This window comes from Aythya ferina (genome assembly GCF_964211825.1).
Source record: "Aythya ferina genome assembly, chromosome: 3".
NCBI lineage: Eukaryota > Metazoa > Chordata > Aves > Anseriformes > Anatidae > Aythya > Aythya ferina.
This window is the reverse complement of record NC_140298.1, coordinates 34,764,884-34,787,821: the sequence shown is the minus strand read 5'-3', so window position 1 is coordinate 34,787,821 and position 22,938 is coordinate 34,764,884. Positions and strand designations below refer to the sequence as shown.

Sequence of the window (22,938 nt, the reverse complement as noted above, 5' to 3'; positions counted from 1 at the left end):
ATACCACACACAATGGAGGAGGGATCAGAAAGGACAATGTAATGTGACAAGCAAAGATGTTCACAGGTTGCAGAGGTAGACTATGCCAGAGACTCAGCTTCAAAGGAAGAAGCATGTACTTGGAGACAGCATGGGTCGTGACCCTTCTTCCATTAAAAGATACCACACACAAAAGCAACAAATGTCCATACAGAAAACAATCTTAAATATGTATTACTTTAACAGCATGTAACCAACTCTCTCACTTGCTCATTCAAACTTTTTTTTTTTCTTTTATTTGTTTTTTTCCCCAGCTATGACCCAGGCTAACCTAACAAGCTGTTGCTGCAGGATTTGGACAAATAGAATATATGATAAAAATGTGCTCCTTTTCAATGTTTTTGAGGTGTGTAATTGTCCTCATTTGTTATCTACAAGACTGTATTCGCTCAAGATGGATAAGAAAAGCCATCAACCTCTCTGCCTTTCCTCTGCTAAAATTAATGTGGCAACTTCTGTTTCTATAAAGGGAAGATGTAGGTGGGAACAGCTCCTTGTAGCAGGTGGTAACGTTGACTAATGAAACATGAGGGTTACATGCCGGCCAAGGTATGGAGCCCGGCGTGGATGTTGGAACTGCCCAGTCCCGCACAAGGGCCTCCATTGCACAAGCTGGTATACAGACATGCCGCTGAGCAACCCCACTGGGGGACAGGGGAGGTCACAGCTCCTTGAATTCTGCCCTGTGGTCTGCCCAGCACATTCACCATAACACAGGAGAAGCCTTTTCATGCTGTGACACAAGATTGATGCAAGCAAATTTAAACTGGTTTGGGAAGCAAGTCTCAGAGGAATGTTACATCCATATTACTGTACACAAATAGAATTTAACTCCTTCTTAATCACTCCAAAATAAGACCTGGCAGTGATGTTTTACATAACAAAATCACAGAACATTGCATTATTCTGTTGCCATGGTGCTCAGCCAGCCTCAAGCACACCATCTAGAATACTAACATGCTCCAGGTATCGTGATGGTGAAACCCTGTCCAGGACTGAAACTATCCAAACTATTTTTTTTTATTTTTTTTTTATAAAGCTGTACTCTGAACTTTCCAGATCACTGGCATACATGTCCAAGTCAAGGACTATCAGAAGCATTTGGTACTACCAGCATTCAGCTGCAAGATTCAGGCCACGGGAAAGTCAAAATACAAGGCCAGAGTCTTTCTTTGTAACATATTTTGAAAGAAATGAGGTTTCATCATCCAGTTGTGAAGATCCCAAGACAGCTGTGGATGGCTGAGGAGCAAGGCAGTCAAGGAAGTACACACCGAAAAAATGTTGAAATATCTGGGCTTCCTGATGAAGACATTTCTCTCGAACACTGTGGGTATCCCAGTGCAAAAGACAAGGTCCAAATGTGTATTTTTCATTGAACACGTTACAGCCATTCCACACAGGTATTGTACTCATCACCAGTTATTCATTAAGCAGTATGACTAACATCTGTCATGTGGTGTTTGTTCACTCATTATCTGCCCATGGGTGAAGAAGTCTGTTGCACTGGTATGTGCATTGTTTTGGTAAGGTTTTCGTTCTTTTTCATACTTAGAATATGTTACTGTACGTTCATGGTACACATGGGCACAAAATGTGCTATGTATAAATATTTAGTTCAAAAGGTGTGAATGAACGCATGGAAAAAATTTTGAACTTTCTGCAAATGTCTCATATAAAATTCTGCATCATCTGCAGACCAGCCTTACCCTTTCTGTACACACCCAACTGTACTAAAGAAGCAGAACTGCTAGTCACGATAGTACACCCCTCAGCTTACTTAAAACTATGGCTAGATGTGTAACACTTGAAAGCGATGTTGGAGGTGCCCAAACTGTGATGGATAAAGAAAACCAAAAGACGCAGAGTTGACAGGTATCATCTCAACCAGGGGCATCAATGAGCCAAAAATAGACTTCCAAGTGAAAAATAGCACAGGCTTGAAGAGACCTAATTGTTTTTCCTTGTTCGTACTCAGTTCAATACACAGTCTTTGACACTACATGACAGGTTTCCTTTGCCCAAATAATGTCTTCTATTTGCTCCATCTAAAACATTTTTTGACATTTATTCATTCATTTCAGGCTGTTCTAGGAAACATCTGTACAGCAAATGTGTCTTAGACATACAGCTTGGATGAAAGAGATTTCCTTTTGGACTGGACAGCCTGAATAATGACCTATGCAAATACTACAAATGATTGATACTTGTGGTATTGCTCGCGAGAGTGCTATCTGCTGTTTCTCCCCTGATTTTTAATGAGATTTAAAAGCCTTTGAGTGAATAACCCTAGACTTTTCATTAATTTAGCTAGCATGAAAAGCTGTGGGGCCTATGTGGCAGGTGCTGTGGGTTAACAATAGGGGTACTGTTTAATCCAAGGGAAACAGAGAGTATAAAAGGGCCATGAATAAAAGGATATGGGATCTTTTATGAGGTCAGGAGAGGCATTTTAAATCAGGAGGTGCAAAGAGAGGCCAGCTACAGAAACATTCTTTCTTGCTGCACTCACTTGGACAGCAGCATGAAAAAATGCCTTGTAATTTGCTCTGCAGAAAAGAAGTAAAACACCTTAATGCAAGAAGTTTGTTGATACTGAGAGGATCACTACTAACTGCAGTAGTAGTTGGCTACTGTTCATTGGGGAATAAACTATTCTTCTAGACGGTATTATCCTTACCGGGATCATCTCTTTGGAACTTGGAGAAACACAAGGAGACAGTCTAACAAGTGCAATAGCATTTCAACATGCGGAAAAATGGTGCGTGATCTACAGGTTTGTTTGTTTTTAAACACTGACTGACTCAGTTACTGAGAGCACTAATTAAGCAATCAGTGATTGAGAGTTTAGAGTGGAAAGCAGAAATGTTGAATCAAAATTGCAAACAAACTTTCTATAATATGCCTGAAAGTGTTCTCATCCGTGCTTATATAATTGCAATAGGTTCAGGGTCATTTGTGTCATTCCTCATCCCTTTAAGATAGAGTTTCAATGGTATAAATGGGCCTTTAGAGACTCGGAGACAGATGGAGAAGAGTACAGTTTCAAAATTTAATCAAATACCTTCCAGTTATGAAGCACAGATGTTCAGGGTCAGGAACACACAAGTGAAACACTGCTATAACGTGTCAGACTACTGTTCCTGCTGTTGGAATATCCTAACCACTTGCAGGTGATTCAGAAGAAGGTGCGAGAACACCAGAAGTAGAATTATATCATAGTTCACCCTATGGGAAACTTCTTGCTTAATGCTTTCAGTCACTTGCTTTGAGTTTTTACATACCTTACCCTTTTTAACTTTAATTTTAAATCCTTAAGTAAGGCAATGATAGATGTTCACATTATTCATTTATATGGCCAATGGCTTTTCAAGTTTTGCAAAGCTCTTGAGCCAAATGATAGCACCTGGGAATAATTTTCCTGCAATAATCATGCATCATGAAACCCTTCTTTCCTTTTAATTAAGAGTTCTGTCTTACAACTTCATGAAACACCCCCCATTTTTGCTTTAAAATAAGTTATTGTAGTTTCCCTATACCATTCATTATTTTTAAAATGTGTATTATGCACCTTCTACTTGATCTCTCTTCTAGCACGATTACTTTTTTTTTTTTTTTTTTACTACTACAGTTTGGCAATCCTTTTGTCTTCTTAATGTTGCCTTTACATAACTGGGGAATCCCATGAAAAAAAAAAAAAAAAAAAAGGCGATGCTGATCACGTAACATGCTTGTGGATTTTGTGGTTTCTCCAGTCCTGCTTTTTAAGCTGCCAGGAACCTCTGGCAGATGTATTTTCATCAAGCATTGTACAAGCTAGTAGGAAGGACTGCTTAAGGGCCATGTAAATTTCTGTGGGCAGTCTCACAAGAGCATCCATTTGGCATGAGTCAAAGTTTTACAGATAGGTGTCTCTGGATACCTCCTAACCGAGGCAGTTCCTTTGCCTTCTGCATGTTCTCCTTTTTCCTTTCTCATACTCTGTTGTTTCCTTCTTCTTTCCAGTTTTCTCCATTCTCCTTCCCCCTGTTTCAATTAGGGTCGCATGAGAATTTCATCAGACTAACCTCAGCCCTTTGGTGTGTGAACTCCATCTGACATACCTAAGCACCTTAAAATCTTTTGGACATCTCTGCATTTTTGACCATTTTCTTGCTGTCCAGGGGGAAGAGGGTTAAGGGAATCGGGGAATTAAGTTATGCCACAATAACAGCATTCCTAACACGAACTGCATGCACACCAGGAGCCCTTTGCCACGTTGTGTAATACACAGCTTTATCTTGTCACTGACTTGATCTTTCTCTTACCATTCAACTCCACTTCCAGCTGCCCTGATGTACAACTGTGGAGGAGTGTGGCTGTGAGAGACTCTTGGGAAGGGCTCCATGAGTATGGCAAGCTGGCGAACTTCACCCCAGTGTGTTTGAACATCTCATGAAACTCACAGGCCCACACACATGGGTGCATACAGAAATGTGTGATTTATTGAGTGTACAAAATGCATGATCCAAAGGGAGATGCTGTTCTTGTGATGAAGGGTCCATAATACCCAGGGACAACATCCCAGGGCAAGGGCAACGCCTGCCTGTCACCCCTCTTCTGTCCTCAAGAGCAGCTGCCGCCTCTCCTCCAGCGCTTTGCCGAACGCCTCGTTTCAAAACCTTCCAGCGTCGACAACGAAAATCTCCGGGGAACCTGGCCTGATGAGTCAAGTTAACAGCGACGATAACAAAAAGTCACTGAGGGAAGCGGGGCCGAACTCACCTCAACGGCCCCCACACCCGCTCCCAAGGGCGGCGGGGAGGTCGCGCACCCTCCTCTCCCCTGTGCGGCCCCTCATGGGCGGGTGAGAGCCGGGATCGGGACCGGGATTGGGATCAGGACCGAGACCAGAGCTGGGGCCAGCCGGGGGCAGCACCTCGGGGCGCCCCGCCGGCCTCTCCCCCGGCCGCATGCGCACGCTGGGGCTGGGCGAAGGGGAGAGGAAGCGGGAGGGCACCAAATTCAAAACGCTGCTGAGGAGGGAGGGGAGAGAAAAAAGAAAGAAAAAAAAAAAAAAAAAGAAACGAAAAAACAAAAACGGGGGAAGGAGGCAAGCCGGGGGGAGAGGAGCGGAGCGGAGGAGGAGAAGCGAGGGAGGAGGAGAGTGGGAGGGGAGTGTGGAAGGCTCTAAGGGAAAGCGGCAGCGGCCGGGAGAGGCGGCGCGGCGCACGGCGGGGCAAGGCAGAGGTGTCAGGGGCGGCCGCGGGCACCCACGGCCGCAACGCGGGGCAACCTCCCCGGTCCGCCCGCCGCGCTCCGCCCGCCCGCCCTCCCTCCCCGGCCCTTTTCTTCCTCTCCTCTTTCCTCTCCTCGCCTCCCCGCCGGCGGCACCATGGTGGACAGGGGCCCCTTGCTGACCTCGGCCATCATCTTCTACCTGTCCATCGGGGCGGCGATCTTCGAGGTGCTGGAGGAGCCGCACTGGCGCTCGGCCACCGACGACTACAAGAGGCAGAAGACGGAGCTGCTCAAGCAGTTTCCCTGCCTGGGCCAGGAGGGGCTAGACAAGATTCTGCAGGTACCGGGCTGGCGGCCGGGCGGCAGCAGGTGCCGCCGGGCGCCCCGGGGCGGGAGCGGGACCGGGACCGGGACCGGGACCGGGACCGGGAGCGGGTACGGGAGCAGGGCAGGGGCAGTGCCGGGGTCGCCGGGGAGAGCCAGCGGCGGTCCCGTCCCCGCCGAGCTCGGAGCCGTCCAGAGGAAAGCTCCGAGCCCCGGGGGCCCGCGATCGTGGCGAGGAGGGAGCCCCCGGTTCGCTGCCAGCCCAGCACCGAGGTGCTCGCTGCGGCTCTTGGACCACCCAGGGGGGCTCTTTCCATCGTGTCTAAGGAGGGGAAGGTGAAGCAGAGCTCCTCGAGCCTCTTCTGTTTGGGCTGGACTCGTATTTATTTCTCTTTTTTTTTTTTTTTTTTTTTTTTACCCCCCCGTACTGAATGCTCTCATTGTGAGTTGTCCGAGCGCTGAGTGCAGGTCCGAGGGGTCAGTCGGGGCAGCTGAAGGAGAGTTCAGGCCCCCCAGGGGTGAGCGCCTCGCACCCAGGGATGCTTGCAGCCCTCTTCCACTTCAGCCTAAAGACCTCTTTCTAAGCATGCGGGGCGGATTAATCGTCCTCTCCCTCTTATCTGGCAGAACGCCTCTTCAAATCTAATTAATCAATAGCATGTATTAAATCACAGAGTAATATGAACTTGGTTAGCATCTTTTTATGGACGTGGTGTCCATTAAAAGATTGTGGCCAGCAACGGTGAACTGTGGAAAATAGGCTGCCCAGATACGCGGGGCCTCAGCGGTGGAAATGAGCCCTTTGGGACGTTATTTCAGAGATGTTTATATTGACGAGACCTCGTGTTCATTGTGTTTCGGATTTTTTAAAAACTTTATTTTTAAATTCACTAAAAGGTCTACTAAAATGTTAAAATACAGAAGATGGGGAAAATGACTCATAACTGTTGGTGTAATCAATACTGTGCAAGCTTAGGAGAGGGTATGGTTCTCCGTTCTAAAAGTTTGTGGTTTAAGTCTTCATCCTTCGGTTGGTGGCTGCTTTCTGTCTGCTTCAGATAGCAGAGGTTTCTGTTGGCAGTGTCCTTGTTGTTACCATCTCAGTACCCCCATTAAATACGATTTTGTGGGATAGAGTGGAATGGTGGATGGAGGCTTGAAATTGTGGAAGGATGTCAGGAGAATGAAAGACGTGCTGTGCTTTCGAGGATGCCTTTGCTGTACTGGAATCTCACTGAAATCTTAGTCTAGGTTGTCCTAAAACTGTCCAAGATCACCGAGAGAAAAACCTTATTTGGATTGGGGTGTAGCTTAAGCCTAGTGTGCTTGACTTGCTGTAGATATCATTCAGAATCCAGACCCTGGCTCAGTTTGGGATGAAATTGACGTTGGTATGAGGGAATCATGTAGCTAGTGTTTTTCCATGACCTTTATCACAAATGATCCTGAAGTTGCAGAAAGATTTTTTTCCTAAAATATAAAATGATCAGGGAAAAAGTTATAGGTTAGTTCATTAGGATGGACTATAGTGCGTTGTAGAGTGGTGATGGGTGCAGAGTTAGTGAGGAGAAGTAGTACAAGGCAAACTGTGGGCAGATCAAAGTATTTGTTTTGAGTACCTCTGCACACCTCAGTGAGGAGGGCCTTCCCTCTTCAGTGTGTTATGTTAGCTTCTGGTGTATTTCTGTTTTGTCTGTGTACTGCTTCCAATTATACCTTACTTTCCATGTCTGACCTTGCTGGTCTGATGATCACTTTTAGATATTGTTGTCTTCTTAAGCCCAGTTTAGCTAAAACATAAAACATAGCTTGGTCTTCTTTTACTCTTGTTGGTAACTGGAAACTTCACTGGTTGCTTTCATCTAGACTTGTACTTTTGTTGCTGTTCTTGTTTTGTGTGAGAAGTAGTGAGGAGGGAAGTAGCGCTTCCTGCAGAGGAGAACAGCAGGGTGAAATCTAGCCCAGCTGATACAAAGAGGGGAAGAAAAAAAAATCATGTAAGGGCATCAGGTTTTCATCCTGAATAAGCTGTGAAGTATACTGTAAATAGTATTTGTAACAGTCCTTTGTCAAGCACTATATGCTTTTTCTCTTGGGTTCTGCTAATTCTTTTAAACATTATAAATCTCTGTTCTCTTTTGGCAAATCCCGATCACCCTCCTCTCATTAACCCCCCAAATTTATTCTCTTACAATTCATCCAGAATGTTGTTGATTTTAAAACATGTAGTTTTTTTCCTAATCCACACTTCTGTTTTGCTCTTCTGAGCTTCTTCCATGGAATCCCCAAACTAGTTCCCGAGATTTTGCATGACTTAGCCCATTTTCAGCTTTTGCCTCCTGTTTCATGGCCTTCAGCTCATTTCAAAGCCTTTTATCTCTCTTCTTGTAGTGCCACTAATGTTCTGTGGAGTCACATTCAGCTTTTCTAATTACTTCTTTGATATTCTCTTTAATATCCCAATTTAAAACACAGTAGATTTTTTTTTTTAAGCAAATATCACCAGATATAAGACTTTAAATGGTTGTTGGTAAAATGCAAGGATGCCAAGAAATGTTCAAGTTGAACTAACAATTCAATTTTGTTTACAGAAGCAAGCTGAAAGGTGACAAGGACTGACTTATTCAGAGACAGATCTCTGCTGCCCTTGTTCCCCACCCAGGTTAGCTCATGTGTTCATCTCAGCCTTATGTTAGCTGTAAGTGTAATGGAAAGTGTGTGGAATGGCTGCAAAGTTAGATGTGTAGGGTGATCTTAACCACTTAACCTACTCGTTTTTGGTTTTTGTTTTTATCAGCACAGACTCAATTCATGTACAGACTGGTATGTTTATACCAACAATTCAAGTGATTATTAAGGGGGCTGTATTATGTCAAATACTGTCTAAAGCTTGCATTCTGTGATAGAAGATTGCACAACACCTGATTACAGTACAAATACACTGCAATAAACTTTTATTGAAGTGTTTAACAAACACTTTCACAAAGCTCACAAGCTGAGTGTTTTAGGGTATACTAGAAAGAAAGTCTTTTTTTCTCCCAATCCTAAAAGTCTAAAAGTAAGCTTAAAAAGATCACCTAGAAGTCATGTGAAGAATCAGTTTGCTTTCAATTATTTTAAGTGCCATATTACTTACCCTAACTATAAAGTGTAATGGAAGTACTCCTTAAACTCTTATTGGAGTAATGCTACTTAAACTTTTATGTCAAAAGTGACTGACTCTGGATTGTGTAGAGGCTGGTTGATATAACTCTACGGTTTATCCTTGCCTTGCTGCTGTGGCCCAGAATCTGTCCTGGGACTCTGGGAGGAAGAAGAGGAAGAAGGCTGTGAGACCCACAGTGATGACACCTTTGCCTACCCTGCTGTAGGAATGAGTTTTGACGACAGAGCAAATGTAAGGCAATGCAGTCGTTTCCCTCTTCTCTAGTTCCTTACTTTTACTCTTTATTGCTCCATCCTGATTGTGAAACATCAGCTTAATGATAAAGGAGCTATTCATCCAAGGAGGAGCCCTCTTGACCCTCACGTCACTATTCATATGAGCAAAGGTTTGCAACATTGAGCTACATCTTGTTTACTGGGAAGTCTCTTTTACTGGCCCACCAGAGTCATCAATAAATTAAATGCTTCCCACTGATAAACCTCAAGGCTGGTGAAAAGAAAGGGAAGAATTTAAACAGAAATGAAAATGATAACTTAAAAAAAAAAAAAGTAATAAAAAAAGAGAAACTGTCTTAATTTAGGAGAAGCACACAAACTTACTGAGTATAAGAACAAATAATTGAGGTCTTTATTTGAAAAATAGACATGACTGTAAACAGGCCTGACAAAGAGCTCTAGGAAACTAAATGTTTAGACTTAGAGCCCAGTGCTGTGAACAAACATTTAGAAGACTTTCAAGGAGAGCTTCTGCTAGGATATACTTGGCACACAGGAGGATTATGCTAAAGGAAATAACCTCAAGTGGGTTAATAGTAGTTTCTCTTCTGATTTTTTTTTTTTTTTAAGCCATGGTATCTTGTCCACTTGCAAATACTGACAGGTGCACTTCCAAACTCAAATTAAAAAAAAAAAAAAAAAAAAAAAAAAAGCTAAGTTTGAAATGTTTTTCATTAGTTCAACATTCAATAAAGGGACTATAGGTTTTCCTCATTGTTTGTAGAGTGATTTGGTCACATGAGTAAAGTTAATGCAGGCATATTTTTAATAATTTTTCCCTTCCCCTCTGTTTTTCAGGAGGTGCACAAATACAATTAGAATGGTTTCAGGCTTCTAGGGTTTGTTTGTTTGGGCTTTTACTTCCTGATTCCTTCTATCTAAGGTATTGAAGGTGAGGGAGACTAATTGTATACTGCATTTCTTGGTTGAAATGCCAGACAATCTGTCCTCCAAAGACTTTTGTATGGGCTGAACAAAGTAAAAATGAGCAGCTACCCAACAAGGGCAAGTGATTGCCGGTTAAAATGTTCAATGGCAAAGCTGTTAACAGCGGTACCTAATACCTCTCACTTGAAAACTCAACATTATAAGCCAAGGCTTATGCATGAGAAATAGCTATTGCCAGATGCTTCCAAATGTGTAACTTCAGTTCTGCATACTCTAAGTTCAGCAGGGATGAATGGATATTAAAATGCAGGACTGCTGCCCACAGTGTATCTGTGGCATCTCAGCCTGTGAGTTATTGCTGCTGCAGCATCAGAAGAGGAAAACTGAGGACAGGCCAGTAATCCTTCATGCCATAGCTTTTCTCTGTGCACCCCCATGCAAAGTTGTATGTAACCAAGCATGCTTGTCTGTTGTGTTTTGTTTGTCCCTCCAGGCTTTTCCCTGTTTAACCATTACATTGTTTAAACTTTCTTGGAACATAGTTAAACAAACCTGATAGTGCATATGCTGCAACTCTCTCTGCTGATGGAGCAATAGCCATCGATCAGAAGTTCTAGTTTTCCTGCTACGGACTTAATCCTTGAGTGCTTCTAGTATGTTGTCCTTCTGTTCTTTTGGGGATGGAATGTTTGTATTACCTGACATGTTTCCTTCTGCTGCTAGGTGTGTTTTCTGGCAAACTCTGCTCTAGAGAGCACGGTGTGCAAGTATATTTGTCAATTATCAACAGCCTGTTGTCCTAAAAGATCATGAAACCCCTGCTTTGCTTCATGCTGTATGTGTTTTTATTGCAAGATGTCTTACATACCCAGTGAAAATAGTGTAAAGATGACTTCGTGTAGATTTCCATTTTAAAACAATTTATTGCTTTTGCTATTAATGTTAATTAAACAAAATGAATTGCTGTGCTTTTCTTTGGGTGGTGTTGACCTTCAAAGCAATCACATTTCATGCTGGCACTGCACATAGATGTTAATGTAGTGGCGTAAAACCAGAGCCAAGCTGGATTGCAAGTGGCAGTCAATAGTTTGGTTAGCTGGGAAGCCACAAAGAATGCTATTGCTTGAAATAATATATAAAATTATATATATATATATATATATATATATATATATATAAATAATTAAAATGAACCAACTATATCCGGAAAGGGCTTTTGGAAGGTTATAAAATCTATTTAGTTTTTATGCCACTGGGATAATGTTTTTTTTTTTTCTCATTTTGTTCTGTGTTTGATCTTTTGTTAAAAACTATAAACCAAGTGCTCTAATGTTTTGTCTATATCAGCAGGTAGTGCAGTTCAATAAGAGCAGACCCAGAGAACAAAATGTCTGGTGCTATGGACGTGATGCTGAGTGTCTGTATTTGCAGAGATTTTTACTTTGTGCTGACTCTTGTATGATTCTATGGATTGAATGCTCATGAGCAAGTAGGTCATGTGTATTAGATCTCTTCATGGAGTACATCTTCAGGTCTAGTTTGGTCCAAAATGAGTTCAGCTTATATACTTTGATCCTTTTTCATAGTGAGAAGCGTGACATTGATAGAAGACAACTGGGAGTCTTGTGCTCTTGTGTATTCTTCATCTAAATTAAAATACTGAAGTTCTGTATGCTGCTACAGACATCTTTAGGAGAGCCATACTTGAAGTCAGATTAAACCCCTAAAAGCATGGCATGTGATATGCACTCCTTGTCTCTAATAGATCTGTTTGTTGAAGGGATGGCATAAGTTTGTAGGCATAACTTTGTCTTGCTTTGTTTCCTGTCTTCTGATTCAGGTTCCTCAACAGCAGGACCTAGTACTATTAGATCCTCTCTGTAAAACACTAAGTGCAAGGAACTTCGGACATGCAGTTTGTTTTCTGTTCCCATCTATCTTACTTTATCATGCTTTTATATTAGAGGTCTTAGATATTACAGTATTAATTATGTACTTACCAACATCTTAATTGTAGGCAGGAGAAATCCCTCCCAGGCATGCCTTATCCTAGCAGCTACATTTACAGTCAAATGAGTAAGGAAATGATTATATATATATATATATATATATATATATTATATATATTTTTTTTTGGTATGTGTTGTGTGAGTTCCAGTGGATTAAAGGAACTGCTGGGTGTGAAGTAGCTTATGAAATGTTTTAAACTCAAGTCTTGTACACTGTTTTCTTAAGAAATATGAGTAATGAAAAGGGAGTAAGAAACTAGTAACAAGTGGTATATCATAGCTTCTGCTGAATCGGAAATCACACTCCATGTTCCTTTTCTGCCAACACGAGCAATGGTACTCATGATTGACCTGCCTTTAATCCTTGCTGTGGAACCAGTTGTTGCTGTACCCATCTGTAGGACTATATTTCTGCCTTAGCAAAAAGGTTGAAGCAGATAGTATTGAGCAAATTGGCAAGTACTAAATTGACTTTGTTCTGTGCCAGCATCTTGCAAATGTTGTGTAAGCAAGTTCCAGCTGCTCAGAAACAAAACCCAGCAACAACCTCTTTGAGGTTACAACAGGTGCAAATAAAGAAGTCTCAGCTGGACCTATCGCAGGTCTCTGAACTCTGACCCTTCTTAATAGCAAAGGTATATGTTCTCTAACATTAGTTTGGACTCCAGAAGAAGGCATGAAGTTGTTGGATGATGGTGGCTTACAAGTGACATAGATAATGAAACCTGAAAGTAATTCTGCAAAGGTCTGTGAAGATCCTAAGGTGGAAATAATAGTCATTTATGACACAGTATTTTTGGTGGTCTGGCTAAAATGTCAAAGTCGTCAGTGATCATAGAATTACAGAATAGTTTGTGTTGGAAGGGACCTTAAAGACTATTCAGTTCCAACCTCGTGCCATGCGCAAGGACACCTCCCACCCAACAAGGTGGCCCAAAGCCCCATCCAGCCTGGCCTTGAACACTTCTAGGGATGGGGCATTCACAGCTTTGCTGGGCAACCTGTGCCAGTGCCTCACCACCCTCTTGAGTGAAGAACTTCTTCTTAATGTCTAATCTAAACCTCCCTTCTTTTACATTAAAGCCAGCCCCCCTTGTCCTATCACTACACTCTCTGACAAAGAGTCTCTCCCCAGCTTTCCTGTAGGCTCCTTTTAGGCAGTGGAAGGCTGCTCTAAAGTCTCCCTGGAGCCTTCTTTTCTACAGGCTGAACAACCCTAACACCCTTAGCCTGTCTTCATAGGAGAGGTGCTCCAGCCCTCTGATCTTCCTGGTGGCCCTCTTCTGGACATGTTCAATAAATCCATGTCCTTCTTGTGCTGGAGGCCCCAGAGCTGCACGCAGGGCTCCAGGTGGGCTCTCATGAAAGCAGAGTAGAGGGGGAGAATTCCCTCCCTCGCCCTGCTGACTACCCTGCTTCTGATGCAGCCCAGGATATGGTTGGTGTTCAGGGCTGCAAGCATACATTCCCAGCTCATGTTGAGCTCCTCATCAACCAACAACCCCAGGGCCTTCTCCTTAGGGCTACTATCAATCCAGTCTCCGCCCAGCCTGTATTTATGCTTAGGATTGCCCCACCCCAGCTGCAGGACCTTGCACTTGGTCTTGCTGAACTTTCTGAGGTTCTCACAGGCCCACCTCAAGCCTGCTCAGGTACCTCAGGATGGCATCTCTTCCCTCCAGAGACAAGAATGTCATGAGGGGCAGCATCAAATGCTTTGCACAAGCCCAGGTGGATGATGTCAGTTGCTCTTCCCCTATTCACTAATGCTGTAATGTGATGAATAATGTGCATAACTTCCAAGTGCTCCTATTCCCAGCCTACTCTATGGGAGTAAAAGTAAATAAATAAATAAATAAATCTTTGAAGGAAAGTTGCTCAAGAATCATGTGTGGTCCCTTGCCAGAGACAAAGTTTTCTCTGGCCTTCAAGGGATGTGAGGCTGATGAGCCTCCTCCAGGAACCCAAGGAACAGGGAGGTCTTAGTGCTGGTACTGACTTCTTCCACAGCTTCTCTTTCAGCTGTCTGGCTGCAATACTCTACTACAGATGCAGCTGTTACAGTTACTGCTGAGGAGCTCTGAAGACTGGGATGCTAATATGCTAAAGCCAACTTAAATAGTTGGACTATGATAACTTGCTGGTTAAGTTAGAATTTCAGCCTTCAGGCCTGTGTAAGTGGTGCGTACGTGACTGCAGAGTCACCGAGGGCAATTCTGTAATCAACATTCACCTTGGCACAAGGGTTTTTGAAGGGCATTGGAGTTCATGTTTAGAAAATCACGCTTTCTCCTTGGTATCAGTGCAGTCTGAAAGCTTTTCACCTCTTTCAAATGATCACTGCCAATTGCCCTTTTAGAATAATACTTCCATGTTTACAACTTATTTTTTGGTGGGTTTTGAGGTGGAGGGAAGGAGAAGGAAAGGAAGAATACAGAACTTTGAATTAGATTCTATCAGAGCAGCACAGCAGTAGGTTAACTATTGTGTCCCTATGTAATTTACTATGGTGGCACCAGATTTTCAAAGTAGTATCGTAGCTGGCTGTATCTGCAGCATAAAGGCAGTTTCTCACGGAGTTTCTACATAGTCTTCACAAGGTCCTAAAGCTGTCAACTTGATGAGTGAAATGAACCTGGATGTCTTTGTTTTACCTCTTAAATCTAATATAACAGTTCATACTTTGAGCGTGCCTTGGCTTTGTTTGCTCAGCTCTGCTACAGTGTAGACAGTTGGTAATTTGGGCAGATGTCCCCACAGCTGTGTTTTTGTTTTCGTACTGAGGATCAAGTAGTTTCACACTGTGTTGACTAGGTGCTTACAGCTGAATTTTGTGCATCTTAAACTATCTCACTTATTTAAGGTAACTGAAGTTTTCCTGTGGTTTTGATGGCTTTCTGAGCGTTTTGGACGCTAAGCAGCTTTTAAGCTGGAGGTTTTTCTCCTTAGCAAAGTGCTGTGTCTCTGCCTACAGCTTCTGAGGAACTGGTAACAGCTTTCAGTTCTTGGGAAGTTGATTCTCTTCCAGTAATAAAGTATCAAGAAGATAGCAGGGTGGTTTGGCTTTTGTACATCCCCAGGGTGGGGCAGCTGAGAAATAGCAGGGCATAGACTATTTATTACCTCCCTCCCACAGGGTCAAGGCCTTTCCTGCTCCTTAAGCTGGCAGCCTGGCGGTGCACCAGGGGCTGGGAGGGGACACAGCCAGGACAGCTGACCCCAACAGACCAAAGGGATGTCCCACACCATGTGGCTCAGCAATAAAACCAGGGGGAATGGAGAAGGAAGAGGGGGAGACGTTCAGAGTGATGGCATTTGTCTTTCCAAGAAACCATGATGCATGCTGAGCCCTGCTGTTCTAGACGTGGCTAAACATCTGCCTGCTGATGGGAAATGGCAAATGGATTGCCAGTTTTGTGTTGCTTGTCCACAGAGCTTTTGCTTTACCAAGTAAGCTGTCTTTATCTCAGCCCCTGAGTTCTCTCACCTTTACCTTTCCAGTTCTCTCCCCCATCCCCGCAAGAGTTAGTGAGTGGTGGGGTGGTGCTGAGCCGCCTGCTGGGACTAAACCACAGCAGAGTGACCTGCAATTATATGGAAAATTTTGAATCTGGATGTGTGCAGTTTGGTAGTTTGATAATGGGGGCATGCTGAGTGTGAGGTAGGGTTAAAGTTGTACCAAATGAGCAGAATTTTTCTGTGCAGTAATTCTGCTGAAACTGAGTGAATACTGAATACAACTTGTTATATGTAAAACGCAGTAGGTGAAGTAGCCGTGTCCTCATTCATTCCAAAGTCACCAATGCCTTGTGTAGATGATGGCTGAAGCTGGGCTTTGTGGGCTCCCATACCTTCTCAGTTCTGCATCATATAAACTCATTTTCTTCTCTGTTTTTAGTGGGGAAGTTCTCATATTGAGAATTGTTAGAGCATTTCCCATCTTCCTTTTGATTTCAGTAGTAAGATGCAAAACAGCATTGCAATGACGTGGCAAATGTCCTTATCACAGTTAATGAACTAGCTTGTATGATGCAGCCACTGCAACGTCTAAGCAAAGCTGGTTTGATATTGAGGTGGCTGGGAGTGAAAAATGTAAAAATGGCATGAAAAAATTTTGTACTGCTAAAGTGCAATTTGAAGACTAATTAATCACCAAGAGCTGCTAGCTTAAAATTACATCAAAAACAATTATAAACTTTCAAGCTAAATTCAAGCTGTGAAACAAGTTTGCTTATTTCAGTTGAAAAACTTTGTTTATTCAATACACATTATACAGGATATATGTAGTGACTTTTTTGCCATCAGTTTTTGCTCAGGAACTAAATGTGATATTACCTCAAAAAAAAATTGATAATCTTTTAGTTCTGTATGTACTCTTTTTTGTTGTTTATTTTGGTTTTGGTCCAAGTTACAGATTAGAAGCTCACATGGGAAGATCCTCTTCTGTGTACATAACACTGTAGCATTGAACATAATAAAATAGCAAAAGACTGCTCCAGTGTACATGTGCAAGTGATTTTAATGTTCTGCTATTCCTGAAAAAATGTTTTATGTATGCTGATATAGCTGTGTTTAAGAAATATTCTGATGCCTAGGCAGCTCTTACCAACAAAGTGATGTTATTACCAGTCAAATTCACACCCCCATCTCATGGAACAAGATACACTCAGGAATTTACTCTGTTACAGGTCTGAGAGTGTCTAGATCAGGCCCTTCCCTGGCACAGTTATCTTAGTTACTGATCACACTTCTTCATATCCTGCCGTAACTGTGCTGGCAGATCTCTGTATTTATATTTGAAAACATTTGTCCAGAGTAGCCACTTCTCCTTTCCTTCAATGGTAGACTAGCTCAAGACTGATCTTTGAGATGGATGGGGGTGTTTGTAGTACATAACCAAATTCTGGTTTAAGTTATGCCATAGATAAAGCTAAATACATAATGACAGAAGTTTCGAAGCAAATATTGTTTCTGTGGCAGTTTCTTTCCCTTGCTACTCCTCTAACATAAACCCATCACCTTGCTGTTCTTACAAAGCATCCTGTCCAAGTTGATGTTGGAAGCCTGCCTTGCCTTGCCTCCTCCTGCTGTCTGATGGAATGATACAGGGAGAGAGATCAGTGTGGTTGAGGTTATGTAAAGTTTTTGGTTGACTTAAAACTACCCTGGAAACCTTTTTGTTTGTTTGGCTTAATGAGGTGAGTTAGAAAAGGTTATGCCCCCAAAGAGTTAATGGCCTACAGCGTTACAGCGTGGCTCTTGCTCCTGTTGTGTAGTTCAAAAGTCTGCTTGATTAAAAAATGACATCTTACTAAGTGCTCTGCTCTACCTAAGTCTGTTCACTTTTAGTTTCGTTTCATTGAGTTGGTGCTGTCAGAAGAAAAATAAGATTTTTATTCGAGCATGTGCATGCTCACTGAAGTGTCAGACCAGCATAAGTTGTTTTACTAGAACCCGCTTTTTTTCTTTTCCTTCTTTTTCCTTAAGCTAGGCTGTTAAATAGAAAATGAGATGTGTGAAGCTAATAGCATTCTCCAGCAGCACCTTTTAGTTTATCTTCAGAGAAGCAAAACTTTTAATGCTGTATTGAAATTCGGGGAATGAAATCTAAAAGCCTGTAACATTTTGATCCTAGAAGCTGTTGAGATTTCCTTAATCTGATGCATGTTCTTATACATGGCTATAAATGGGGGTTGTGGGGGTGGTATAATAAGCTTTTTAATGCAATATCACTTTATGCTGCAATTCATTCAATGAGTTGAAAAACATTTTTAGGCTTCTATAAGCAAGATTATCAAGCTTGGATCACCTGTGTTTGTCTTGTACTGATGAACTATTCTTATACTGAAGGCACTGTGGGAATGAAGCTTCACTCGAACTAAACTCGACTTCCCCTTTTACTTCTTTTGTGAAATATCAAAATTTTTCTGTAGAAATACTCCAGTTTATGCCATTTTATAGGTGGGTAGAATCTGCAGAGATTAATCTGTTTGCTGCTCTAGGTCTTGAAGCCTTGCCTGTAGAAAGAAAATAATAAAAATAAAAAGCAGTACTACGAAAATATGATCCAACCTCTCTCCTTCTAGTAAATTAATCTCCATAAACTGTTTTCATTGACACTAAAATTATTGTTTTGATTTAACTTAAATGTACTTAAATTAATTTTAGCTAAACAGAAAAACATTATTCTGGAAATTCAGACTGCTGTGCGGGTTAGCATCTATTTATGCAATTGGTAACAGCTCTGTTGCAATAGCCTCATGTAAATGTGGTCTGGTTCTAACATAGGTCACCAACTGCTGGTGTGAGGGCTAGATTAAACTCTTGACTCTTCTGCTTCCACTTTCTTATCTGTAAAATGGGGACAACAGCATTTTCCAAAGCCCTTCTAAAGGGGAGTTGGCTCCATCAGTCACCATGTATGTATTCAGATAGGAAGGAAGCCTAATCTGCTATTAGTGCTTTCCAGCTTCTTGAAGCAGTAGATGCAATGTAAGAGTTGTTAAATACCTTTTTTTCCAACCAAGGAAAGGAGTGGTATAACCGTATCTGCACAGGAGCCCTCAAAGTTAAACTGTATTAATGAAAGCTATGAAATCCTCTGATACATTTTATTTCTGAGTGACAGTAATCTTCTGAGGCCAAAGAAAAGTTGTGGCACTCGGCATCTGCAGAACAGCTGCAGCTCTCATGCAGCAGTAACCTTTAGTTAATTTGTCTTCAAAACATGTCTATGTGGAACTTGGGAAAGTGAAGAGGAAACAGTTCTATAATTGTATTAATCACAAAAGCAAGGGAATGCTGGTAAAGCAATGAATGTGCTTTTCATCAAAATAGTTTATTAACTAGTTCATTTAACTGGAATCTAGTCCTGAAATTAATAGCGGGGAAAAATCCATACGAAATGTCAAACTTTGTAGTCATGATCTTTCAAAGAAGCCAGTTGCCTTTTCAAAACTGTTGGTGTTTAAGTCCATTGCACATAAGTGAAAGGGGGAAATAAAGTTAAGGAGCACTTAGTTCATTCAAGCATAGGATCTGCAAGTATCACAATTAGGTAAGCTTTAGCATTCAATTCTGCTATGACAAAATCGTTCCAGTTAACTAATTTGCTGAATTATGAGTTTCACTTATTATTTAACCCTGCAGAAAGCCACAAAAGGAAATAACCTTGTTGATCTCTTTCCATTAATATCCCTCACATTGTTTGTCCTATGAATTATGACTTATAGGAAAATTAACTGTCCATGCTATACATGATACACAACCAGGTCTTAAACAGTGCATGCTGTAAAAATATTGACATGCCTCCAAGAGGTTAATATCCCTACAAATTAGAACTTTTTTTCCAGAGGAAACAGTAACACCTAGTTTTACTGCAGAATGGAAGTACAGCTCTTTTTTTTTTTTTTTTTTTTTTTAACAGGGTCTTGCCACCTAAGTATCAATATGATTTTATTTGTGCTAAAATAGAAAATATTACAGAACTTGGGTTTATTGCAGGGGAATTCATTCTCTTTCTCATTACAGTACTTTGCCCTTAGTCTCATTTTTTCTTGCATCTGGGCTGGGAGGTCACTAATAGAGAGTGCTGCTAGCTAGATCTTAATGCAAAAAGAAGGCTAGCAGCAGGATCTGCTGGCTGACTTCTGCACGTGAAAGTTGCCTTTTGTAGTTCCTTGGGACTGGCAAATGAAGTCATTTGGACCATTTAAAACCTGCAAAAGACACATGAATCTAAGTTTCTACAGTGCTGTATTTGAGAGGCATTGGTAGTGAGGGGAAACTTTAGCTATTCAACAATAATTGCTCAATTTGCCAAAAAAAAAAAAAAAATCATCCTGTAGCAGCTTAAGACTACCTGATTTCTGACCAAACAGTGGCTTTAAGTTTTTCTATGCTTTTCTTAGAGACGTGATTATATGATGTAATCTACAAATGAAAATTGCCGATGTAGCCATGAGAGGCTTCACTATTACACACTTAAGACACAGAAACAGCACGAGATATTTCAACAGACCTGACTACTCACAGTTTTTCTGTAAAATCACATGAGCAGTGCTTGCTTGGCCTCATTCCCCTTGGTAAGGAAGAAAGGGCTTACGCTTAGGTCCAGCCTTGTTTGGGCTGAACCTCCTTTTGTGGCCTCATTCTTGAATTTGTTGTGTGAAAACTGAAGCCTCAGACGTTGACATTCTTTTCAGTAGAGGTAGTTTGGGAATACAACTGGGAGTTTCTATGAGGTTGGAGAAAACGGCAAAACACAGAACTTGTTGCAGACTGTGAAATCAATAAGCAGTATCCAAATCTGTGTTGGACCAAGTACAGTAGGTTTCCACAAACACATGTACACAATGTGATTTTTTTTTTTTAAATGCTTATGTGCCTTTTTACTGAAAATTTCTCAAGCTGTCTATTTTTAAACTACTATTTTGTAAAATAGTTGTTTATAAATGAAAGCTGCAAGGGCAAACAAAACTCTTGCTTTTAATGAAACAAAAAGATGCAGACCTACTCTTTTCCACTTTTCTTTGAGTTGTGTAGTGCTTCCACTGCAGTCCTTGATTAGGCTTCTGTTTACATTATCAGCTGGAATATTTTCATGTAAAATTTGCTTAATCTGAAGAGGACAGCTCTTGTGTTCTGTCCGATAGCAGTAGACATAACAGCCAGCTGTAAACCTTCAGTAAAACAGCACTTTGTACAAGCAATGAGTGCGTATTATCACTACAAAATCAGTAATCTTGACTAGTGCTTCTCAGAAATGTGAGATCTTGTGATGAGGCTTTACAAATCAGGAAGTTGTTATCTCCACCTTGTAGAACGTTAGTGCACCCAGTAAAGGAAACAAGTATTTTATGTTGGTTGGACCTTATTGAGAGACTTGAGGCTTGTTAGAAGTCTTCCACAAAAAAAAAAAAAAAAAAAAATCTAAGTCATGCTGGTGCTGCTGAAGTTTTATTGTTCTATTTGACAGTATGGTTGTTTCTTCCCATGAAACTTATTTTATTCTTCAGCCTTTATCTCAGTCTATGCCAGTCCTTGAGAATAAACTCCTGTATGCCTTTGGATGGTGCAACAGAAAAGGGTAATGGTTGTTTGCTTTCTTACAGCCTTTGAAGAACTCCTTTTCTTTACTACTAAGAGGATGTTACTGTAGGACAATAACACTCTTCCCAATGCATTGTAATTGTAATACAGATTTCAAATCAGAAATATTACCTGCAACACCACATCACAGAAATATTTTCATTAAACTTAACCAACCACTGTTAAGCTGGAGCTTGGTTTAGATGGGGAAGTTCATCTACACTACCACGCTTAATGAGTTGATTAAAAACTATTACTTAGGTTGAGAACTTGTTTTAATTTACAGTTTAATTTTGCTCACGCTCAATTTATTTTCTTCTTTTACTGACACTGTTTTTCATTTAAATGGCTTTTGTTATTTACTGTCTTACATTCCTGTTTCTGATTTAGTACAAAGACAGCACTGCCATCCTTTCTTGGCTCTCAATTCTGCTGTCCAAATTGCTTTGACTGGCCCATATTAGGGTCCCCTTGTTCTTCTATCCCATCATCTTCTGCTCCCATTTCTTAAAGGTGGATGACTAGAAGTGTGCTAATCATGACAGCTGAGTTTCACCAATGTTTTTCTGAATGACAGTAATACATCAAGGAAAAGGAATTTCAACCATTTAACATTTTGTTGTTTTGTCTTTATTGATGTGCTTCTGGTTTTGAAATACCTAAAATTTATGATTGGGTGCATGAGAAATAATGAAAAACAGGTATTTCACCTGCACTTACTGCTGCTGGCATATGTCAAGGAATGGGAAAGGAAAGGCACAATAAATTGTGGTAGGTGTCTAGAACATCTTAACTCAGGCTTTTAAATTGCCAAGTTTTTTGTTTGTTTGTTTGTTTGTTTTGAAAAAGGTTCTTCATTAAGATATATTTTCCTTGAAGCCAACAAATTAATATGATTTACTTGTGTACAGTTGGTCAGGACTGTTTGCAGGCCTGTCAAATCAGCCATGCAATAAATATCTGAAAAAGATGTTTGTATATTTAAGACGTGTCAAAGTCTATAATGTCACCAGATTTACAGGGTGCCCAAGTCCACAGGTAATGGCAAGGATGGCATCGTACCTTTCATTTATAAGGACTGAGAACTGTAAACTGAGAACAGTAAACTGGAACTGTGGAAGATATGGCCCGTCTGCCTGCTGACTGCTTTGTCACTACTTCTATGTCATTACTTCTGTGCTTACAGCACTGCTGGAGCTTATCGCAGCCCATGTTCTACCTGTATAAGACCTTATCTTCTCTAAATAAAATCAATTACAAAACCTATATTGCTTTCAAGGGCAATAAGGTCCAATTTCAAGATACAGAAGTTCTGAAACACTCCTCTTTAGGTTAATTGAAGGAGAACCTCTGTCCATAGCGTATACTGGAAAAGGAGTTTGTACCAACTTGACAGATGTTAAGCTGCATTTTGCCAGCTTGCTGTCTCTTGTGGGAGGATGTAATTCAGCCAAATCAGATGATTTTCCAGTGGTTCTCTTGTGTGGGCAAGCGATCATATTGTGTATGTTTCTGTTAAATCAATGCCCTTTCCTGGAACTACTTTCTCTGTTGCTTTGCAGGTTTAGAAGTTGGGAAGTCAGGGGTGTTAAGTGGTACATTTACTCCCTTCTCACTTGTTTGTCCCACAAAAGACAATTCTTTTGTCATGTTAGTGGTGATCATTTCCCAGGATATTTGCCATTTCTTTTAACTATTAGTCCTTGTTCCACATGCCAAAGTACAAAAGTTAAGAGTGCGCTTGCATCTTGGGAAGCAACCTGTCCTCAGACGAGCTCTCTCAATTAGATTTATTACTGAGCTGTAACTTTCCATGCAGAGCATAAACTTTGCAAAGCTGGTGCTCACCCTGGTGGGAGTGAAGAGGCGGTGGTTCTAGTTACAGGGTGGCAGTGAAAGTTGCTGTTTGACCAGGTAAATAAGGCTG

General features: G+C 41.3%; 1 protein-coding gene across 1 annotated transcript in view; it reads left to right on the top strand.

Moving 5' to 3' along the window:
* The first annotated feature begins 5,191 nt into the window (after positions 1–5,191).
* KCNK5 (potassium two pore domain channel subfamily K member 5) overlaps positions 5,192–22,938 on the top strand; it is a 38,049-nt gene continuing 20,302 nt past the window's right edge. Inside the window, exon 1 of the mRNA XM_084515620.1 lies at positions 5,192–5,599. Coding sequence (XP_084371746.1) covers positions 5,414–5,599 — 186 coding nt within the window. The 5' untranslated portion in view covers positions 5,192–5,413. The remainder of the gene's footprint in view (positions 5,600–22,938) is intronic.